General features: G+C 39.7%; 1 protein-coding gene across 1 annotated transcript in view; it reads right to left on the reverse strand.

Moving 5' to 3' along the window:
- The window catches only part of GABRG3 (gamma-aminobutyric acid type A receptor gamma3 subunit), a 596,233-nt gene that overhangs the window by 137,329 nt on the left and 433,797 nt on the right, over nucleotides 1-25,107 (reverse strand). The window contains exon 5 of the mRNA XM_029239805.1: nucleotides 24,569-24,651. Coding sequence (XP_029095638.1) covers nucleotides 24,569-24,651 — 83 coding nt within the window. The remainder of the gene's footprint in view (nucleotides 1-24,568; nucleotides 24,652-25,107) is intronic.

Below are 25,107 nucleotides of genomic sequence, written 5' to 3' on the forward strand. Positions count from 1 at the left end.
TTCCTTCCTTCCTTCCTTCCTTCCTTCCTTCCTTCCTTCCTTCCTTCCTTCCTTCCTCCTTCCCTCCCTCCATCCCTCCCTCTTTCTCCAGACTCTGATGAGGTGCCACACACCTGCTCCAACAAGCTCCCATTGTAAATCTTGGGAAGAGGCACTGCTTCCACTTTTCTTCTTCATTGGAGACTCTCCCTCGGCTCTTGGTTGTTTGTTTACAGACTTTATTTTTTGTACCAGTTTTAAGTTCACAGCAAAATTGAGCAGAAATTACAGAGATTCCCCATGCCTCTTTTTCTTTGATGGTGTGACTTTGTTGATGGACAAAGTTCTTGAATAGGAACAGCATATGTTCTCATTAATGAACTAATCACCTACTTAGTCAAATGGCATCCCCCAAATGAGGAATTACATGGGCTGCATCATCTTGAGCTGTTAACACACATGGTTTGTCTTGGGCAGTCACCTACACAGAATAAAGATCTATTAAGCACCTAATGTGAACAGGTGTGAATAGCTCACAGAAGACATGCTCCCTAACCTACAAAAATCAACAAAACCAAACTTTTTTGAAAATATCGACTAAGTGTACAGAAAGAGCACTTTATAACCAAAATGCATTGATAGACTTTCTTTCCAGTTACATCATGGCAGGAGAAATTATTTGGTTTACAGATTTCTTACTTTCATCTTTTCATGCTGTTTAAAGCTATAATAAATCACATATCCCAGACACTTCTGGTTTCATCACTGAAGACGATGATTTCCTTAATTAAACAGGTACATCAGTAGACAAGTGGGATGAAGCACAGGCATCTTCTCCTAAATATTGGAAAAGCTAAGCTCTCAGACGCCATTTCTCCTTCCTTTTTCGTATCAGATAAGCCAGTTATGCCAAGCAATACTGCTGTTGGGCAGCTGAGAGGGATAGGAGAGCTCAAAGGGGAAAAGAGACAACTTTACAGTAGACAAGCAGGGTCTTCAAAATACTTTTGGTAGAAATTCTATGTTCACAGACAATTATTTGTGGTTTATCTGTATTCTGTGGTTGCTTGTTGAGTGCACCCACCTAGGCATTGCTCAAATAGTCCTGGAATGGTTCCCACACTCTTGCTGAGATGTGCTCTAACCCCTGAACAGAGTGGGGAACAACGTGAGAGCCCAGATAACAGGCCAGAAGCAGATGAGTCAGGAGAGTTGTTCTATGTCCAAGGCTTACCTGATTCAGGCAGAAGCCTCTGAATCAGGATCCAGGAGGCAGTCTCCCCTCTCTTGCTTGGTTCACTTAGTGGAAAACGCAAAGCACTGGGGAGAGATGCTCCAAGAATTCCTAGCATCATTTACTAAGCTGACTATGAACATGTCCACAATGCTTTGATGAAGAATGTGCCAGTTTCTCCCCTGAAAGATGCATGGTTTCCTTAGGAAGCCCCTGAGAATTTTAATTTCCATATTCCTTTTGGGGGAGGGAAGCAGTAGTTCTGTCATGTCTTGTACGCAGGTCCATGTTTTTCAATCATTGATCGAGGAGACAGTGGTCAGAATACAGATGGAAGTGAAAGAAAAAAACATTTCTAGAATGCCATACAGGGGTTCATTTGCCTTGACATTGTGTTTCTTTAGCTAATAACAGCCCAGATAAAGCCTGGTGTGGTAGAGAACACCCTGGACTTGGAGAAGCAAGAGTGCATCAGTTGTGTGATCTTGCACTGCAATCTTTCTCTAAGACTCAGTTTTCTCATCTGTGAAAGGGGGATGGCAGATGGGAATGGAGGGCAGAATGTGCTACATTGCACATTGACAGGAAACACAATCATAAAAGAGAGATTGTCACTGTTCTCTGGCCACTCTTGGTGCTAGGGAATGGCGTCAGCCAGACAGAAAATCCGATGTGTCCTTGGGACTGCTATAGCTATGTGGGGGCAGGGCCAACATACGCTGACACAAAGATTTGCTACCTGGCATCTATTCCACTTCCAAAATAATTATGTTGGGAAAAAGGAGCATTGCCTTTTAAAACTCTGAAAATCAGCCAACTATCTCAGACATTCTAGTATCACTGTAATAGCAGTGACATTTCCCTAACAATTTCTCTAGCTCAAGTACAGTTACAGCTGGCACAGGTGTCAAAGATAAAAAACATAAACGTGCGGGAGGACCTTCAAGATGGCGGAGGAGTAAGAAGTGGAGATCACCTTCCTCACCATAAATACATCAAATATATATATACACGTGGAACAACTCCTACAGAACACCTACTGAATGTTGGCAGAAGACCTCAGACTTTCCAAAAGGCAAGAAACTCCCCACGTACCTGGGTAGGGCAAAAGAAAAAAGAAAACACAGAGACAAAAGAATAGAGATGGGAACTGCACCTCTGGGAGGGGGCTGTGAAGGAGGAAAAGTTTCCACACACTAGGAAGCCACTTCACTAGAGGAGACAGGGGTGGGTGGTGGGGGAAGCTTTGGAGTGATGGAGGGGAACGCAGCAACAGGGGTGAAGAGGGCAAAGCAGAGAGATTCCCACACAGAGGATCAGTGCCAACCAGCACTCACCAGCCTGAGAGACTTGTCTGCTCACCTGCCTGGGTGGGTGGGCACTGGGAGCTGAGGCGTGGGCTTTGGAGCTCAGATCCCAGGGAGAGGCCTGGGGTTGGCTACGTGAGCACAAACTGAAGGGGGCTAGTGTGCCACAGCTAGCCAGGAGGGAGTCCGGAAAAAAGTCTGGAACTGCCTAAGAGGCAAGAGACGATTGTTTCAGGGTGTGCGAGGAGAGGAGATTCAGAGCACCACCTAAACGAGCTCCAGAGACAGGCACGAGCTGTGGCTATCAGCGCAGACACCAGAGACGGGCATGAAATACTAAGGCTACTGCTGCAGCCACCAAGAAGCCTGTGTGCAAGCACAGGTCACTATACACACCTACCCTCCTGGGAGCCTGTTCAGCCTGCCACTGCCAGGGTCCGTGATCCAGGGACATCTTCCCCAGAAAAACACACGGCATATCTCAGGCTGTAGCAACGTCATGCTGGTCTCTGCCGGCACAGGTTCACCCTGCGTTCTGTACCCCTCCCTCCCCACAGCCTGAGTGAGCCAGAGCCCCAATCAGCCACTCCTTTAACCCCCTCTTGTCTGGGTGAAGAGTGGATGCCAGAGGGCAACCTATGCACACAGGCAGTGCTGAATCCAAAGCTGAACCCCAGGATCTGTGTGAACAAAGAAGAGAAAGAGAAATTTCTCCATGTGGCCTCAGGATCACTGGATTAAATCTCCACAATGAACTTGATGTACCCTGCATCTGTGGAATACCTGAATAGACAATGAATCATCCCAAAATTAAGGTGGTGGTCTTTGGAAGCAACTGTAGACTTAGGGTTTGCTGTATGTGACTGAATAGTTTCTGATTTTTATGTGTATCCTAGTATAGTTTTTAGCGCTAGTTGTCATTGGTGGATTTGCTTTGGTTGCTCTCTTCTATTGTTTTTTAATTAATTTTTTAATATTAATAATATTTTTAATTTTAATTTTTTATTTTATTTTATGTTATTTTTTTCTTTCTTTTTCTTTCTCCTTTTCTCTGAGCTGTGTGGCTGACAGGGTCTTGGTGCTCCAGCCTGGTGTCAGGCCTGAGCATGTGAGGTGGGAGAGCTGAGTTCAAGACAGGGGACCACCAGAGGACTCCTGGACACAAGTAATATCAATCAGCGAAAGATCTCCCAGAGATCTATGTCTCAGTGCTAAGACCCAGCTCCAATCAACGACCGGCAAGCTCTAGTGCTGGACATCCTATGCCAAACAACTAGCAAGACAGGAACACAACACTTCCCATTAGCAGAGAGGCTGCCTAAAATCATAATAAGGTCACAGATACCCCAAAACACACCACTGGACGTGGTCCTGTCCCCCAGAAAAACATGATCCAGCCTCATTGACTAGAACACTGACACCAGTCCCTTCACCAGGAAGCCTACATAATGCACAGAGGCAACCTTACCCAGTGGGAGCAGACACCAAAAACAACAGGAACTATGAACCAGCAGCCTGTGAAAAGGAGACACCAAACACAGCAAGTTAAGCAAATTGAGAAGACAGAGAAAGATGCAGTAAATGAAGGGGCAAAGTAAAAACCCACCAGACCAAAAAAATGAAGAGGAAATAGGCAGTCTACCTAAAAAAGGATTCAGAGTAACCATGATCCCAAATCTTGGAAATAGAACGGAGAAAATACAAGAAACATTTAACAAGGATCTAGAAGAACTAAAGAGCAAAAAAAGAATGATGAACAACAAAATAAATGAAATTAAAAATTCTCAAGAAGGAATCAATAGAAGAATAATGGAGGCAGAACGGATAAGTGACGTGGAAGATAAAATAGTGGAAATAACTACTGCAGAGCAGAATAAAGAAAAAAAAAAAGGAGGGAGGACAGTCTCAGAGACATCTTGGACAACATTAAATGCACCAACATTCGAATTATAGGGGTCTGAGAAGAAGAAGAGAAAACGAAAGGGTCTGAGAAAATATTTGAAGAGATTATAGTTGAAAATTTCCCTAACATGGGAAAGGAAATAGTCAAGTCAAATCCCATACAGGATAGTCAAGTCAAATCCCATACAGGATAAATCTAAGGAGAAACACACCAAAACACATATTAATCAAACTATCAAAAATTAAATACAAAGAAAAAATATTGTAAGCAGCAAGTGTTAGGCAACAAATAACATACAAGGGAATCCCCATAAAGTTAACAGCTGATCTTTCAGCAGAAACTCTGCAAGCCAGAAGGGACTGGCAGGACATATTGAAAGTGATGAAAGGGAAAAAGCTACAGCCAAGATTACTTTACCCAGCAAGGATCTCATTTAGATTTGATGCAGAAATTAAAAGGTTTACAGACAAGCAAAGGTAAGAGAATTCAGCATCACCAAACCAGCTTTACAACAAATGCTAAAGGAACTTCCCTAGGCAGGAAACACAAGAGAAGGAAAAGACCTACAAAAACAAACCCCAAATAATTAAGAAAATGGTAATAGGAACATACATACAGATAATTACCTTAAATGTAAATGGATTAAATGCTCCAACCAAAAGACACAGACTGGCTGAACAGATACAAAAACAAGACTCATATATATGCTGTCTACAAGAGGCCCACTTCAGACCTAGGGACACATACAGACTGAAAGTGAGGGTATGGAAAAAGATATTCCATGCAAATGGAAATCAAAAGAAAGCTGGAGTAGAAATTCTCAGACCAGGCAAAATAGAGTTTAAAATAAAGACTATTAAAGAGACAAAGAATGGCACTACATAACGATCAAGGGATCAATCCAAGAAGAAGATGTAACAATTGTAAATATTTTTGCATGAAACATAGAAGCACATCAATACATAAGGCAAATGCTAACAGCCATAAAGGGGAAATCAACAGTAACACAATCATAGTAGGGGACTTTAACACCCCACTTTCACCAATGGACAGATCATCCAAAATGAAAATAAATAAGCAAGTTTTAAATGATACATTTAACAAGAGGGACTTAATTGATATTTATAGAATATTCCATCCAAAAACAACAGAATACACATTCTTCTCATGGAGCATTCTCCAGGATAAATCATATCTTGGGTCACAAATAAGGCTTTGGTAAATTTAAGGAAATTGAAATTGTATCAAGTATCTTTTCTGACCACAATGCTATGAGACTACATATTAATTACAGGAAAAAAATGTAAAAAGTACAAACACATGGAGGGTAAAAAACACACTACTAAATGACCAAGAGATCACTGAAGAAATCAATGAAGAAATCAAAAAATACCAAAAACAAATGACAATGAAAGCACAATGTCCCAAAACTGCAGCAAAAGCAGTTCTAAGAGGGAAGTTGATAGCAATACAATACTACCTCAAGAAACAAGAAAAACCTCAAACAACCTAACCTTACACCTAAAGCAATTAGACAAAGAAGAACAAAAAACCCTTAAATTTAGCAGAAGGAAAGAAATCATGAAGACCAGAAATAAATGAAAAAGAAATGAAGGAAACGATAGCAAATATCAATAACACTAAAAGCTGGTTCTTTGATAAGAGAAACAAAATTGATAAAAAGCTGGTTCTTTGATAAGAGAAACAAAATTGATAAAATATAAACCAGACACATCAAGAGAAAAAGGGAGAAGACTCAAATTAACAGAATTAGAAATGAAAAAGGATAAGTAACAACTGGATAAGTAACAGCTGACACTGCAGAAATACAAAGGATCATGAGACATTACTACAAGCAACTATATGCCAATAAAATAGACAACCTGGAAGAAATGGACAAATTCTTAGAAAAACACAACTTTTCGAGGTTGAACCAGGAAGAAATAGAAAATATAAACAGACCAATCACAACCACTGAAATTGAAACTGTGATTAAAAATTTTCCAACAAACAAAAGTCCAGGATAAGAAGGATTCACAGGTGAATTCTATCAAACATTTAGAGAAGAGTTAACACCTATCATTCTCAAACTCTTTCAAAATGTAGCAGAGGGAAGAACACTCCCAAACTAGTTCTATGAGGCTGCCATAACCCTGATACCAAAAGCAGACAAAGATGTCAAAAAAAAAAGAAAACCATAGGCCAATATCTCTGATGAACATAGATGCAAAAATCCTCGACAAAATACTAGTGAACAGAATCTAACAGCACATTAAAAAGATCATACAACGTGACCAAGTGAGGTTTATCCCAGGAAGGCAAGGATTCTTCAATATATGCAAATCAATCAACGTGATAAACCATATTAACAAATTGAAGGAGAAAAGCCATATGATCATCTCAATAGATGCAAGAAGGCTTTCGACAAAATTCAACACCGATTTATGATAAAAACCCTCCAGAAAGTAGGCATAGAGGGAACTTACCTGAACATAATAAAGTCCATATATCACAAACCCACAGGAAACATCATTCTCAGTGTTGAGAAACAAACCATTTCCTCTAAGATCAGGAACAAGACAAGGTTGCCCACTCTCATCGCTATTATTCAATTAGCTATGGGAGTTTTAGCCACAGCAATCAGAGAAGAAAAACAATTAAAAGGAATCCAAATCAGAAAAGAAGAAATGAAGCTGTCACTGTTTGCAGATGACATGATAATATATATATAGAGAATCCTAAAGATGCTACCAGAAAACTACTACAGATAATAAATGAATTTGGTAAAGTTGCAGGATACAAAATTAATGCACAGAAATTTCTTGCATTCCTATACACTAATGATTAAATATCTGAAAGAGAAATTAAGGAAACACTTATATTTACCATTGCAACCAAAAGAATAAAATACCTAGGAATAAACCTACCTAAGGAGACAAAAGACCTGGATGCAGAAAACTATAAGACACTGATGAAAGAAACTAAAGATGATAGAAACAGGAGAGACCTACCATGTTCTTGGATTGGAAGAATCAACATTGTGAAAATGACTCTATGACCCAAAGCAATCTACAGATTCAATGTAATCCCTATCAAACTACCAACGGCATTTTTCACAGAACTAAATAATGTCACAATTTGTATGAAAGCAGAAAAGAACCCCAATAACCAATTGTATGGAAACACAAAAGAACCCCAATAGCCAAAGCAATCTTTTCGTTTTTTTTTTTAAACATCCTTCTTGGAGTATAATTGCTTTACAATGGTGTGTTAGTTTCTGCTTTATAACAAAGTGAATCATCTATAAATATACATATATCCCATTATCTCCTCCCTTTTGTGTCTTCCTCCCACCCTCCCTATCCAACCCCTCTAGGGGCTCACAGAGCACTGAGCTGATCTCCCTGTTCTGTGTGAGTGCTTTCCACTAGCTATTTTACATTTGGTAGTGTATATATGTCCATGCCACTCTCTCACTTCGTCCCAGCTTACCTTTCCCCTCCCCATGTCCTCAAGTCCATTCTCTAAGTCTGCATCTCTATTCTTGTCCTGCCCCTAGGTTCTTCAGAACCATTTTTTTGGATTCCATATATATGTATTAGCATACGGTATTTGTTTTTCTCTTTCTGACTTACTTTCCTCTGTATGACAGACTCTAGGTCTATCCACCTCACTACAAATAACTCAATTTCATTTCTTTTAATGGCTAATATTCCATTGTATATATGTACCACATCTTCTTTATCAATTCATCCATCAATGGAAACTTAGGTTGCCTCCATCTCTTGGCTATTGTAAATAGAGCTGCAATGAATATCGCAGTACATGACTCTTTATGAATTATGGATTTCTCAGGGTATATGCCCAGTAGTGGGATTGCTGGGTCATATGGTAGTTCTATTTTTAATTTTTAAGGAAGTTCCATACTGTTCTCCATAGTGGCTGTATCAATTTACATTCCCACCAACAGTGCAACAGGGTTCCCTTTTCTCCATACCCTCTCCAGCATTTATTGTTTGTAGAGTTTTTGATGATATGGTCATTTGGACTGGTGTGAGGTGATACCACATTGTGCTTTTGATATGATTTTCTCTAATAAGTAGTGATGTTGAGCATCCTTTCATGTGTTTGTTGGCAAGCTGTATATCTTCCTTGGAGAAATGCCTATTTAGGTCTTCTGCCCATTTTTGGATTGGGTTGTTTGTTTTTTTGTTATTGAGCTGTATAAGCTGCTTGTAAATTTTGGAGATTAATCCTTTGTCAGTTGCTTCCTTTGCAAATATTTTCTCCCATTCTGAGGGTTGTCTTTTCATCTTGTTTATTGTTTCCTTTGCTGTACAAAAGCTTTTAAGTTTCAATAGGTCCCATTTGTTTAGTTTTGTTTTTATTTCCATTTCTCTAGGAGGTGGGTCAAAAAAGATCTTGCTGTGATTTATGTCATAGAGTGTTCTGCTTATGTTTTCCTCTAAGAGTTTCATAGTGTCTGGCCTTACATTTAGGTCTTCAATCTATTTTGAGTTTATTTTTGTATATGGTATTAGAGAGTGTTCTAATTTAATTCTTTTACATGTAGCTGTCCAGTTTTCCCAGCACCACATATTGAAGAGGCTGTCTTTTCTCCATTGTATATTCTTGCCTCCTTTATCACAAATAAGGTGACCATATGTACGTGGGTTTAGTTCTGGGCTTTCTATCCTGTTCCTTTGATCTATAGTTCTGCCTCTGTGCCAATACCATACTGTCTTGATTACTGTAGCTTTGTAGTATAGTCTGAGGTCTAGGAGCCTGATTCCTCCAGCTCCCTTTTTCTTTCTGAAGATTGCTTTGGCTATTTGGGGTGTTTTGTGTTTCCATACAAATTGTGAAATTTTTTATTCTAGTTCTGTGAAAAATGCCATTGGTAGTTTGATAGGGATTGCATTGAATCTGTAGATTGCTTTTGGTCATATAGTCATTTTCACAATGTTGATTATTCCAATAGGAACATGGTATATCTCTCCATCTGTTTGTATCATCTTTAATTTCTTTCATCAGTGTCTTATAGTGTTCAGCATATAGGTCTTTTGTCTCCTTAGGTAGGTTTATTCCTAGGTATTTTATGGTTTTGGTTGCAATGGTAAATGGGAGTGTTTCCTTAATATCTCTTTCAGATTTTTCATCATCAGTGTGTAGGAAGCAAGAGACTTCTGTGCATTTTTATCCTACTACTTTATAAAGTTCATTGATGAGCTCTAGTAGTTTTCGGGTGACATCTCTATGTTTCTCTATGTATAGTATGTCATCTGCAAACAGTGACAGCTTTACTTCTTCTTTTCTGATTTGGATTCTTTTTATTTCTTTTTCTTCTCTAATTCCTGTCACTAGAACTTCCAAAACTATGTTGAATAATAGTGGTGAGAGTGGACAGCCTTGTCTTGTTCCTGATCTTATGGAAAATGGTTTCAGTTTTTCACCATTGAGAATGATGTTGGCTGTGCATTTGTCATATATAGCTTTTATTAAGTTGAGGTAAGTTCCCTATATGCCTACTTTCTGGAGGGTTTTTATCATAAATGGCTTTTAATTTTGCTGATAGCCTTTTTTGCATCTTTTGAGATGATCATATGGTTTTTCTACTTCAATTTGTTAATATGGTTTATCACATTGATTGATTTGCATATATTGAAGAATCCTTGCATTCCTGGGATAAACTTCACTTGATCATGGTGTATGACCCTTTTAATACGTTGTTGGATTCTGTTTGCTAGTATTTTGTTGAGGATTTTTGCATCTATATTCGTCAATGATATTGGACAGCAGTTTTCTTTCTTTGTGACATCTTTGTCTTATTTTGGTGTAAGGGTGATGGTGGTCTCGTAGAAAGAGTTTGGGAGTGTTTGAGAAGGATAGGTGTTAATTCTTCTCTAAATGTTTGATATAATTCGCCTATGAAGCCATCTGGTCTTTGGCTTTTGTTTGTTGGCAGATTTTCTTTTTTTTTGCGGTATACAGGCCTCTCACTGTTGTGGCCCCTCCCGTTGTGGAGCACAGGCTCCAGACGTGCAGGCTCAGTGCCCATGGCTCAGGGGCCCAGCTGCTCCATGGCATGTGGGATCCTCCCGGACCAGGGCATGAACCCATGTCCCCTGCATCAGCAGGCAGACTCTCAACCACTGTGCCACCAGGGGAGCCCTTGTTGGAAGATTTTTAATCACAGTCTCTCTTTCGGTGCTTGTAGTTGGTCTGTTTATATTATCTATTTCATCCTGGTTCAGTCTCGAAAAGTTGTGCTTTTCTAAGAATTTGTCCATTTCTTCCAGGCTGTCCATTTTGTTGGCATATAGTTGCTTGTAGTAATATCTCATGATCCTTTGTATTTCTGCAGTGTCAGTTGTTACTTCTCCTTTTTCTTTTCTAATTATTTTGGTTTGAGTGTTCTCCTTTTTTATCTTGATGAGTCTGGCTAATGGTTTATCAATTTTGTTTATCTTCTCAAGGAACAAGCTTTTAGTTTTATTGATCACTGTTACTGTTCCCTTCATTTCTTTTCCATTTATGTCTGATCTGATCTTTATAATTTCTTTCCTTCCGCTACCTTTGGGGCTTTTCTGTTCTTCTTTGTCTAATTGCTTTAGGTGTAAGGTTAGGTTGTTTATTTGAGATATTTCTTGTTTCTTGAGGTAGGTTTGTATTGCTATAAACCTCCCTTTTGAACTGCTTTTGCTGAATCCCATAGGTTTGGGGATGTCATGTTTTCATTATCATTTGTTTCTAGGTATGTTGTGATTTCCTCTTTGATTTCTTCAGTGATCTCTTGGTTATTTTGTCATGTATTGTTTAGTTTCCATGTGTTTGTTCTCTTTACAGATTTTTTCCTGTAATTGATATCTAGTCTCATAGCTTGGTGGTTTGAAAGATACTTAATATGATTTCAATTTTCTTAAATTTACCAAGGCTTGATTTTTGACCCAAGATATGATCTATCCTGGAGAACATTCAATGAGCACTTGGGAAGAAAGGGTATTCTGTTGTTTTTGGATGGAATGTCTTATAAATATCAATCAAGTCCATGTTGTTTATCATTTAAAGCTTGTGTTTCCCTATTTATTTTCAGTTTAGATGATCTGTTCCTTGGTGAAAAGGGGGTGTTAAAGTCCACTACTATGACTGTGTTGATTTCCCCTCTTATGGCTGTTAGCATTTGCCTTATGTACTGAGGTGCTCCTATGTTGGGTGCATAAATATTTACAACTGTTACATCTTCTTCTTGGATTGATCCCTTGATCATTATGTAGTGTCGTTCTTTGTCTCTTGTAACAGTCTTTATTTTAAAGTCTATTTTGTCTGATATGAGAATTGCTACTCCAGCTTTCTTCTGATTTCCATTTGCGTGGAATATCTTTTTTCATGCCCTCTCTTTTAGTCAGTACGTGTCCCTAGGTCTGAAGTGGGTCTCGTAGAGAGCATATACACGGGCCTTGTTTTCGTATCCATTCAGCCAGTCTATGTCTTTTGGTTGGAGCATTTAATCCATTTATATTTAAGGTAATTGTCTGTATGTATGTTCCTATACCATTTTCTTATTTGTTTGGGGTTTGTTTTTGTAAGTCTTTCCTTCTCTTTTGCTTCCTGCCTAGGGAGGTTCCTTTAGCATTTGTTGTAAAGCTGGTTTGGTCATGCTGAATTCTCTTAACTTTTGCTTATCTGTAAAGGTTTTAATTTCTCCATCAAATCTAAATGAGATCCTTGCTGGGTAAAGTAATCTTGGTTGTAGGTTTTTCCCTTTTATCACTTTAAATATGTCCTGCCATTCCCTTCTGGCTTTCAGAGTTTCTGCTGAAACTTCAGCTGTTAACTCTATGGGGATTCCCTTGTATGTTATTTGTTGCCTAACCCTTGCTGCTTTCAATATTTTTTCTTTGTATTTAATTTTAATAGTTTGACTAATAAGTCTCTTGGTGTGTTTCTTCTTGGATTTATCCTGTATGGGACTCTCTGCACTTCCTGGACTCGACTGATAATTTCCTTTCCCATATTATTGAAGTTTCCAACTATAATCTCTTCAAATATTTTCTCAGAGCCTTTCTTTTTCTCTTCTTCTTCTCAGACCCCTATAATCGGAATGTTGGTGCATATAATGTTTCCCAGGAGTCTGAGACTCTCCTCCATTCTTTTCATTTTTTTTTCTTTATTCTGGTCTGTGGTAGTTATTTCCACTATTTTATCTTCCAGGTCACTTATCCATTCTTCTGCCTCAGTTATTCTGCTATTGATTCCTTCTAGAGCATATTTAATTTCATTTATTGTGTTGTTCATCATTGCTTGTTTGCTCTTTAGTTCTTCCACGTCCTTGTTAAATGTTTCTTGTATTTTCTCCATTCTATTTAGAAGATTTTGGATCATCTTTACTATCAGTACCCTGAATTCTGTTTCAGGTAGACTGCCTATTACCTTTTCATTTGTTTGGTCTGGTGGGTTTTTACCTTTCTCCTTCATCTGCTGTGTGTTTCTCTGTCTTCTCATTTTGCTCAACTTACTGTTATTGCAGTGTCCTTTTCACATGCTGCAGATTCGTAGTTCTCGTTGTTTTTGGTGTCTCACCCCAGTGGCTAAGGTTGGTTCAGCAGGTTGTGTAGGCTTTCTGGTGGAGGGAACTTGTGCTGTGTTCTGATGGATGAGGCTGGATCATGTCTTTCTGGTGGACAGGACTGTTTTGGTGGTTCTTTTTGGGGTGTCTGTGACCTTATTAAGATTTTAGGCAGCCTCTCTGCTAATGGGTAGGGTTGTGTTCCTGTCCAGCCAGTTGTTTGGCATAGGGTGTCCAGCACTGTAACTTGCTGGTCTTTGAGTGGAGCTTGGTCTTAGCATTGAGTTGGAGATCTCTGGGTGAGCTTTCACTGTTTGATATTATGTTGAGCCAGGAGGTCTCTGGTGGACCAATGTCCTGAACTCAGCTCTCCCACCTCAGAGGTACAGGCCTGACAGCCAGCCAGAGTGCTTAGACCCTGTCAGCCACACAGCTCAGAAGAAAAGACCGAAAGAAAGAAAATTATAAATTAAATTTATTAAAATAAAAAATTTAAGATAATTAAGAAAAAATTTTTAAGTAATAAAAGAAAAGTAAAGAAAGAAGAGAGCAACCAAACCAAAAAGGCAAAATCCACCAATGATAACAAGTGCTAAAAACTATACTAAAAATAACAAAACAAAATGAAGAATGGACAGACAGAACCCTAGGACAAATGGTAAAATCAAAGCTATAAAGACAAAATCATACAAAGAAGCATACACATACACACTCACAAAAAGAGAGAAAGGGAAAAAAATATATCTTTTGGGAAGTCTGAGGTCTTCTGCCAGCATTCAGTAGGTGTTCTTTAGGAGTTGTTCCACATGTAGATGTATTTCTGATGTATGTGTGGTGAGGAAGGTGATCTCCGCATCTGAGTCCTCCACCATCTTGAAGGTCTCTCTATTAAAAAATTGTTAATCTTAACATCTAGCCATGATCCTTCAAGTCAGCCTCCTCTGTTGCAAAGGGCATGTGCAAATGATCGAAGTCATGAGTATACAAAAGAAAAAATGAAAAGGCTATAATCATATTAATGAAATGAAGGGAGGATTTAGGCAGAAATCTCCAAGTTTCTGAGTGATGACCCATTGTTATTCACACTACCTCCCATAGCAATCTCGAGAAAGAAAAACAGACACAAAACAGAAATATATATCAATGGAACAGGATAGAAAGCCCAGAGATAAAGCCATGCACATATGGTGACCTTATATTTGATAAAGGAGGCAAGAATATACAATGGAGAAAAGACAGCCTCTTCAATAGGTGGTGCTGGGAAACTAGACCGCTACATGTAAAAGAGTGAAATTAAAACACTCCCTAGCACCATACAGAAAAATAAACTCAAAATGGGTTAAAGACCTAAATATAAGGCCAGACACTATAAAACTCTTAGAGGAAAACATAGGCAGAAAACTCTATGACCTAAATCACCGCAAGGTCTTTTTTGACCCACCTCCTAGAGAAATGGAAATAAAAACAAAAATAAACAAATGGGACCTAATGAAACTTAAAAGCTTTTGTACAGCAAAGGAAACCATAAACAAAATGAAAAGACAACCCTCAGAATGGGAGAAAATATTTGCCAATGAAGAAACTGACAAAGGATTAATCTCCAAAATATACAAGCAGCTCATGCAATCAATATAAAAAAAACCAAAAAGCCCAATTCAAGAATAGGCAGAAAACCTAAACAGACATTTCTCCAAAGAAGATATACAGATTGCCAACAAACACATGAAAGGATGCTCAACATCTATAATCATTAGAGAAATACAAATCGAAACTACAATGAGGTATCTCCTCATACTGGTCAGAATGGCCATCATCAAAAAACTACAAACAAATGCTGGAGAGGGTGTGGAGAAAAGGTAACTCTGTTGCACCTTTGGTGGGAATGTAAATTGATACAGCCACTATGGAGAACAGTATGGAAGTTCCTTAAAAAAACTAAGAATAGAATTACCATATGACCAGCAATGCCACTACTGGGCCTATACTCTGAAAAAACCATAGTTCAGAAAGAGTCATGTACCATAATGTTCATTGCAGCACTATTTACAATAGCCAGGACATGGAACCAACCTAAGTGTCCATTGACAGAGGAATGGGTTAAGAAGATGTGGCACATATATACAATGGAATATTACTCAGCCATAAAATGAAACGAAATTGAGTTATTTGTAGTGAGGTGGATGGACCTAGAGTCTGTCATACAGAGTGAAGTAAGTCAGAAAGAGAAAGACAAATACCATATGCTAACACATATATATGGAATCTAAAAATAAAACGGTTCTGAAGAACTTAGGGGCAGGACAGGCATAAAGACGCAGACGTAGAGAATGGTGTTGAGGACACGGGGAGGGGAAAGGGTAAGCTGCGATGAAGTGAGAGTCTCGCATTGACATATATACTCTACCAAATGTAAAATAGCTAGTGGGAAGCAGCTGCATAGCACAGGGAGATCAGCTTGGTGCTTGTGACTGCCTAGAGGGGTGGATAGGGAGTGTGGGAGGGAGACGCAAGAGGGACGGTATATGGGATATATGTATATGTATAGCTGATTCACTTTGTTGTACAGCAGAAACGAACACAACATTGTAAAGCAGTTATGCTGCAATAAAGATGTTAAAAAAAAATAAGAGCATAAATGTGCTTGCTGTGTTGGCTTTTCACCCTAAATTGTTTACTGGGGAGAGAGCAAAGCTCTCTTCATCTCACACCTTGAGGCCTGAGTATCTCATTTTGCTCCATCTGTCCTCTTGCAATAGCAATAAAAGTAATAGTGTTAATAATAAAAGCGCAGACCCAATAGCCATTCTACTTCATTCAAACCCAGTTGCCCTTGCTCTCCAGGGAGATGCAGGCAGATGACTTTACTACCCCATGCTGTGTTTCCTTGACTGTGGAAGGCATTGAGAAAAACAGGGCCTCCCAGGGTCATTATATGTATCAAATGGGCTGATGATTGTAGTTGCTCAGAGCAGTGCCTGGCACGTAGTAAATGCACCTACTCAAGTTAGAGGGAAAGTGAGGATTCCCCGTTTCCAGCATCAAGCTCTGTGCTCAACACTGAGCCCGATGTCCCCATGCCAGCCTGTGAGTAGGTCCAAGCAGGCAGGCGGATGGCCCAGAGCTTTCTTGACACTCAGTATGGTTTACATCTTTATCATTTTTCAAAAAGCTTTTATTTGCGGTATGCAGGCCTCTCACTGTTGTGGCCTCTCCTGTTGCGGAGCACAGGCTCCGGACGCGCAGGCTCAGCGGCCATGACTCACGGGCCCAGCCGCTCTGCGGCATGTGGGATCTTCCCGGACTGGGGCACAAACCCGTGTCCCCTGCATTGGCAGGCGGACTCTCAACCACTGCGCCACCAGGGAAGCCCTCAAAAAGCTTTTTAAACTTTATTTTAGTGAATATATGCATTATATAAAACAGCAGAAACACACAGAGATGCTAGAGATTTCATTATTACTCCCCAAAATAATGTTTACTGTCAAGACTTTGAATGGGGGAAATTTTTTAAAGGCAAATAAGATTTTTTTCATGAAATAATGAAAGTGACCATTAAATGTCTCCCCCCATCCCCACCCTATTACAAAGATTAAATTTCCTCTGGAAAGCCACACATAAAAACAAAACAAAACAAAAACCCTGATCTGGACAGTAAATACTCAATAGAGTTGTTAACCTAGGCAACCATTCAGTAAATTAAGGTATTGTTTAGGCATTTTGAAGCTTTCCTCTTCCTTTCTCAATACAGTGTTCCCGCCGTCCTGCCCTTCTTTCCCTCCAAAAACACATCCCAGAGCAGAAATGGTTATATCTCTGAGTCCTCTGAGTCTCTGTTCTTACAAACTAATTTTCAAAATGAAAATACTGCACAAAGATATGTAACAGAACTATGGAAGACGTAGGGAAGTAGTCTTTTCTTCATAGCTAAGGTAGTCTTTGCTTTGCATTGTTTCTTCTGTATACTCTTCAGGGTTTGTTTGTCTGCTGCCTGAGTAAGACAACACTTGTGGGATTATGTTGGATGAACGATAGGAAAGGTCTCTCTACTATAAACCAAGGAGGCAATGACCTTGTGATTAGATTTCCAGTTATTGATGCTGAATCTCTGGTTCCATCTTCAGTGACTTCAAGTTTTGATTTTTGCAAGATGTGAGAAACATGAAGGTTTTCCGACATTGTTATTTTTGCAAAATTTGCCTTTAATGGATCAAGCATCCATCAGTGGCTCCTTCAAATCGGTTTGTGCTATGGCTATGAACCTGGGCAGGATCAGCTGCATACTGTTGCTCTGGAGCTCACATCAGCTGTCTCTGGTCTTGGTGCTCATGCGGGGGTGACAACCAACAGTGGAGTGAAGGTGAAGATCTTGGCCAGCAGCACAATCAGCATGCTGATGCTTTCCTCAAGGTAGGACATTTCAGTGAGGTCCTACCTAAATCCTCGGGGGTGCTTGTTGCCTCCACTGGAACACAGAGAGCTGAACTATAATTGGACCAATAGGATTTCCCATCAGTTGCCAAAAATGTACACTTCTCTGTGTTCTCAGGTTGAAACCCTGATGTCCTTAAACTCTTAAAAAACTCTGCACTAACAAAAACCAGTCTAGTGAGCACACGATTCATAAAGTCTAGGGAAAGGAGAGTGGCCGTCTTTTCCTTGGCTTTATTTTTAACACAGTCACAGAACACAGTGTCTGAAGGCAACCTTTACAGACAAGTGTGTACATATTGTGTTGGCCAAAAAGTTCATTCAGATTTTTCCGTAACATCTTAACAAAAAATAGTTCGGTAGATACTTCCAAACTGGTGAAATTAAGCCCAGAATGAAAGGCTAATTGCTAATGAGGGTTTAGCTGTTTTCTCTTCCTGAAGCCTTCCATGTGCAGAGTTTGTCCAGCACAGCTGTGCATCTTTGGGGAATCCAACCGTAATAGAGAAAATGTGCAAATATCCCTCACACCAGCTTCTGTCACCTAACTCCCATCAAGTCCACATCTTTAGCTAAATCGACTAGGAATCTATAAAGGGTATGTCTCTAGTCCCTTCCATCGCTTTCTAACTTGCTGCCATTCCCACTTTGCAGATGGGGGAAGGAAGGCTTAGCAGGGTTTAGAGAGGTGAAGAATGTTCCCCCATTGTTCTACAGTGAGTGAGCAGGCAGCTGGGATTCCAGTCCAGGAAGCCTTGCTTCACAGCCTTGGTCCCTCCCTCTCAGACTCCCCCTGCCCCCAGCAACACTCTCTGCAGCCACAAGGGTATTCACAGTGATAACTATCAAGTGACTCCTTCTTGATCACTCAGGGAGCCTTGGACAGGTAGCTCCCATCACATACACATTCTGTCATTTAATTTAATCTTCACAGAGACAGATGAGGTGGGTATTATGATCCTTGTTTCATAGATGAGAAAGCTAAGTCTCAGAGAATTTAAAGAATATGCAAACACCTAAGCAGTAAGAAGAGCTCGCAGTGGGAGGAGCTCTCACTCTTGTTTTATTCCAAGCCCTCTGACACTTCCGTTTTGCTGGTTTTCAGGCACTCAGTGTTTGGGATGTGTGAATAGCATCTGTGTACCCTCTAGTGCACACTCTTCTCCATGTGACCCAGCACCCACAAGTCCATTGGCTGCACCAAGAGGAAGGGTTTTGCTACTATGTGAGAAGATCTGAGAGATGCTGAAAGATCACTTTCTCCAGCACCTCCGCAACGTTCCTGCCACTGCACCGTCCTTCTCCCCTCCATCTGCTGTTGAGAAAGGGGCACAATACCTCCAGGGATCCACCGTGATAGGGCACCCAGGGTCATCTGGCTACAGAGGGACTTCATCAAACAAAAAGCTTCTGCACAGCAAAGGAAACAATAAGCAAAATGGAAAGCAATGTACAGAATGGGAGAAAATATTTGCAAATCATGTATTTGATAAGGGACTAATATCCAATATATACAAAAAACTCCACAACTCAGTAACTCAGTAGAAAACAGCAACAACAAATAACCTGATTTAAAAATGGTAAAGGACCTGAACATTCTTCTGAAAAAGACATACAGATGGCCAACAAGTACATGAAAAGGTGATCAATCATCAGAAAAATGCAAATCAAAACCACAATGAGATATCACCCCACATTGTCACAATGGCTTCATCAAAAAGACAAGAGTTCATAAGTGTTGGTGAGAATGTGGAGAAAAGGGAACCCTTGTGCACTGTGGGAATGTAAATTGGTATAGTCATTATGGAAAACAGTATAGAAGCTCCCCCCAAAATTAAAAATAGAACTGCCATGTGATCCAGCAAATTCCACATCTGGATATATATCCAAAGGAAAAAAATTTCCATCTTGGAAAGATATATGCACCCCCATGTTGATAGCAGCATTATTTACAATAGCCAGGACATGGAAATAACCTAAGTATCCATCCACAGATGAATGGATAAAGAAGTTGTGATATATATATATATATATATATATATATATATATATATATATGGTGAAATATTATTCAGCCTTAAAAAGGAAACCCTGCCATTTGCAACAACTTGGGTGGATCTTGAGGGCACTATGCTAAGTGAAGTAAGCCAGACACAGAAAGACAAATACTACATGATTTCACTTATGTGTGGAATCTAAAGTAGTCAAACACATAGCAGACCATAGAATGGTTGCTTCCAGGGTCTGGGGTAAGGAGAAATGGGGAGATGATTGTCAAATGGTACAAAGTTTCAGTTTTGCAGGATAAGTTCTGGAGATACACTATACAGCATGTTACCTGTAGCTAACAATACTGTATGGTGTACTTACAATTTTCCCAAACTCAGTGAGTTCCAGACATTAAATATGCACAGCTTTTTACATGTCAATCATACCTCAATAAAGTGGTTTTAAAAAATAAAATAAGGGTGGCAGGATATCATTGTGAAAGAAAAAAAAGAAGAAGGAAAAAGGAGCACAGCCTTCAAAGTCACAAAAAGAGCACAGCCTAGCAGTCCGGCATTCTTCCTCTGCCATGACCCAGTCCTTAACCTCTCAGAACAACTTACTTCACTTAGAGCCAGAATAAAAATAACCCACTTTCAAGACTGGACAGCAGAGCCAGTGCAATCATGAATAGCAGTGGTTTACACCATAATGAGGGTAACAGTTAAAGGAGGTGACCCCAAAGCTCTGTCCTTCCTGCTACAGGCAACACTGTCTTCATAGAAGGCACATACAGCCAGGACCAGCCACACGGGGCACCGTCCCACCCCCCCAAGGTGTGAGTGTCTACAGCAGTGAGATGGCAGGGACAGGGAAGAGTTGGAGAGGCCAGAGATCCAGGAACATGTGGGAAGATGACCTGGCTAGCAGGTGAAGGGCAAGCACTTCAAGGAGAATGGGGCAGGCAAAGAGACAAGATGGGAAAATCCCCCTCACCCTCTGCACTGGTCTGTCTGGCATGGTCCCTGATCGGAAACCTGCTTCCCAGGGCACTGCCTTGATTCTCACTCTCAGCTCCAGGCTGCTGGACTCTGCCATGTCTCCTGGACATGCCAAAAAACTCCCTTTGGTTACATCCAAAGCAGGTGAATTCAAGTGAATACAGGAATATTTTGGGAATATCCACATATTTTGTAGGCTGGAAGTGTGGAAACTTCCCTCCCTGTATTAGGGTTCTCCAGAGAAGCAGAACCAATAGGATAAATGTAGATGCAGGGATAGATACAGATAAAGATATAAGAGGACATTTATTATAGGAATTTGTTCATGAGATTATGGAAGCCAAGAAGTTCCACAATCTGTCGTCTGCAAGCTGAAGACCCAGGAAACCTTGGTGGTGTAATTCAGTCTGAGTCCAAAGGCCTGAGAATTAAGAGACTGAGGTTTTAAGTCCTGGTCCAAGTCTGAGGCCTGGGAACCAGGAGCATTGATATCTGAGAGCAGAAGATGCACATCCCAGCTCAAGCAAAGAGCAAATTCCACCTTCATTCACCTTTTTCTTCTACAGGCAGGCCTTGGAGATATTGCAGCTTCAGTTCCAGTCCATCACAATAAAGCAAACATCACAACAAATCAAGTCACACAAATTTTTTGGTTTCCCAGAGCATATAAAAGTTATGCTTACTCTATGCTACAGTCTATTATTGATAAGTGTGCAGTAGCATTACATCTAAAAAAAACAATGTAAGTAACTTAACTAAAAAACAATGCTGTTTGGGAAGGGATGCCATAATTTTCAATTTGTAAAACAAAATGCAGTATCTGTGAAGCACAATAAAGTGAAAGAAGATAAAAGGAAGTATGCCTGTATTTGGTCCCTCAAAAGACTGGATGATGCCCACACACCTTGGTGAGGGCGCTCTTCCTTATTCAGGCTACTGACTCAAATGTTGATCTCTCCTGTAGACACCCTCACAGAAACATTCAAAAATAATGTTTTACCAGCTATCCAGGCATCCCTTAGACCGGGGGTCCCCAACCCCCGAGCCGCGGACTGGTATTGGTCCGTGGCCTGTTAGGAACTAGGCCACACAGCAAGAGGTGAGTAGCAGGTGAGCCAGCCAGCGAAGCTTCATCTGCCGCTCCCCATCGCTCGCATTACCACCTGAACCATCTCCCCCCACCCCCTTCCATGGAAAAATTGTCTTCCACGATACCAGGTCCTGGTGCCAAAAAGTTTGGGGACCTCTGCCTTAGACCAGTCAAGTGATACATAAAATGAACTGTTGCTCTCGCCTTGGAAGATGGGCTTCCTTTTGGAAGTTTTGTACCTGAGCATTTGCTTCAAAGGACACAGGGCCACTGCTGGCATTTCATAGCATCTGCTATTTGGTGATTAACTCATCCAAAAGAGAAAGGACTTTCAAGGAGCTGTGTGGTTTCTTTCCTGCCAAAGCAAAGGTCCCACTTGCCAGGACATTCCACCTGGCAGAGGGCCCACCTCTTTAATGCACCCGGGGAGCAGGCAGGGAATGGGCAATTTTGTCTGTTTATTTTAAGACACACACCGGTTATGAAGCATTTGGATGAGCCATGAATACTTAGTTCCCTCTTCAGGTCTAAACCCAAGAAGGATTTAGAATGAAATACATTTGGCAGCACTCTGTATGCTGCACATGGAAAGAAACGAGCTATTTGTGGCTCCTAAAAATAAACATTTCTGGTTTGTTCCTCTGCAAGTCCAATCAGATGCTGCTGGAGCCTGATAATGATGAGGCTGAGTTCAGACTATCTTTCCTACTCAGCCTGCCCTCCTGCCTTAAGGGTATAAAGCTCAACTGACCAAGAGATGCAGATGGTGTCCTCCCTCTAGGCATATATCTTTTTGAGTTAGTGTTTTCATTTTCTTTGGATAAATACACGAAAGTAGAATTGCTGGATCATAAGATAGTTCTATTTTAAATTTTTTGAGGAATCGTCATACTGTTTTCCACAATGGCTGCACCAATTTACATTCCCACCAACAGTGCAGAAGGTTTTCTTTTTCTCCACATCCTCACCAATATTTGTTGTCTTTTGCTCATAGCCATTCTGACAGGTGGGAGGTGATATCTCATTGTTGTTTTGATTTGCATTTCCCCAATGACTAATGATGTTGAACATCTTTCCATCTACCTGTTGGCCATCTGCATGTCTTCTTCAGAAAAAATGTCTTTTTAGATCTTCTGACCATTTTTTAATCAAAAAAATTGTTTTGCTATTGAGTTGTATGAATTCTGTACATATTTTGGATACTAGTCCCTTATCAGATATATGGTTTGCAAATATTTTCCCTCATTCAGTAAGTTGCTTTTCCATTTTGTTGATAGTTTCCTTTGCTGTGTAGAAGCTTTTTAGTATGTTATATAGTTCCATTTGTTTATTTTTGCTTTTGTTGCTTTGCTGGTGTCAGATTAAACAAGTCATCACCAAGACCTATGTCAAGGAGCTTACTGCCTATGTTTTCTTCTAGGAGTTTTATGGTTTTAGGTCTTATGTTCAAGTTTTTAATCTATTTTGAGTTAATTTTTGTGTATGGTGCAAGAGAGTGGTTGAATTGAATTCTCTTGTGTGTGTCTGGCCTGTTTTCCCAACACCATTTATCGAAGAGTCTGTCCTTTCTTCATTGTATATATTCTTGTCTCCTTTGTGGTAAATTAATTGACCACATATATGTGGATTTATTTCTGGGCTCTCTATTCTTTTCCACTGATCCATATGTCTGTTTTTATGCTAGTGCCACACTGTTTTGGTGACTCTACCTTTGTAGTATAGTTTCAAGTCAGGGACTGTGACACTTCCAACTTTTTCTTCTTTCTCAAGATGGCTTTTGCTATTCAAGTTTGTGTGTGTGTGTGGTTTCATACAAATTTTAGGATTATTTGTTTTATTTCTTTAAAAATACCAATGGAATTTTGATAAGGATTGCATTGAATCTGTAGATTGCTTTGGGTAGTATGGAAATTTTAAAAATATTGATTCTTCCAATATGTGAGCATAGAATATCTTTCCATTTATTTGTGTTTTCTTCAAGTTCTTTCATTAACATGTTTTAGTTTTCAATATACAGGTCTTTAACCTCCTAGGTTAAATTTATCCCTAGGTAAATTTTGCTTTCTCTCTTGTCTTTTTCTGAATTTAAAACGAACTGTAAAATGTGTTTATCCATTATTTCATTTTTGTCTTTTCACTCTAATGTATAGTGAAGAAAGCCACAAAACCTTCTGCCTGAGACTTCATCATATTTGTTTGTCATGCCCCATATGCAATTTTAAAGATAGTCAATGAAGTTAGTTGAACTCTTATGAGTCATACTTAAGTAGTTGTGGTCAATATATTTTAAATGAATCATCATAAATTCCACAGATATATTTCTATATTGACCTTTACTTTAAAACTTTATAAGCAAATAAATTTGATATTTCCTTTTATTTGTAGCCTTGTACTTAGAATTAGATATTGTCTTTTTTTTTTTTTTTTTTTTTTTTTGCGGTATGCAAGCATGTGAGATCTTCTTGGACCGGGGCACGAGCCCGCGTCCCCTGCATCGGCAGGCGGACCCCCGATCACTGCGCCACCAGGGAAGCCCTAGATATTGTCTTTAAGAATTTGTAAGTGATTAATTGTTAGCTCTAGTATCAAACCTATGTAAAATATTGGAAAATAAAATACTATGAAAAATTACATCCTATTATAGTGTAATGAGACAACTATAAATATATTTAAGTAAAAACTTATCTTTTTATTTTTAAGACAAACAACTTGACTTGAAGATGATATTAAGTGTAAAATTATTGCAAATGAATTCTGTATATGTCCAAATAATATGCACAGCTCATTAGCATAAGGGTCTTTGGTAAGTCAACAGTTCATCAACTTCTGAGTTCTTTAATATTATAACAAAATGGTTAAGTTGTTCAAAGATTTATCAAAGCTACTTATTTTGTAACATGGGTCCTATGTAACAACGTCTAGAGTGAATATACTCAGGTGGCCCAGACCAAAACCGTTATCCATTTTCTCTGGTTTTATAGTGATGCTATAATCAATCATGTGACTGTTTGCTAGAAATCAGCATAGGCTAGACAATTATTTACAGAGCAGTCATACCCCAAGTCAGTACTCACAGCTGGAGAATATCAGCGGACAGGAGTGCTCATCCATGGGGAAGTTGTGCAGCTGCAGCTGGCATTCCGCATTTATGGTGAGCCTGTGGGGGAGCCAAGCATCACTCTTGTGGCCAGCCAGCGACAATCCAGCAAAGGCCCTAAGCAAAGCCAGGGGCGGTCACATTACTACCATGTGGGGAGCAGGGGCCTGGGGTGGCCACATAGAGCTCACTCTTAGCAGGGGCACCATCCATTCAGTATACCATTTGGGTTTTTTTGTGTTGTGTTACTTTGTTTTACTTTTAACTATCAGAAGCAGAGGAAGTTTCCATTATTAAAATTCCTGACTGTGTCTAGAAATATAAGCCAAGTAAGAGAGGAAACAAATCAAAACAATATGTCCTTGTTTTCATATGTCTTTGTTTCAATATGTCCTTGTTTTCATATGTCCTTGTTTTTAATCTGTTTGACTGAATTAAATCCTTCCTCCATTTTGAAAATGGTATATTTGCCTAAGTAGGTATAATGTCAAGTTCATCCACTTGTAGGGAAGATTT

The sequence above is a fragment of the Monodon monoceros genome, unplaced genomic scaffold (genome assembly GCF_005190385.1).
Source record: "Monodon monoceros isolate NGI ecotype Baffin Bay Population unplaced genomic scaffold, NGI_Narwhal_1 Super_Scaffold_21, whole genome shotgun sequence".
Lineage (NCBI taxonomy): Eukaryota > Metazoa > Chordata > Mammalia > Artiodactyla > Monodontidae > Monodon > Monodon monoceros.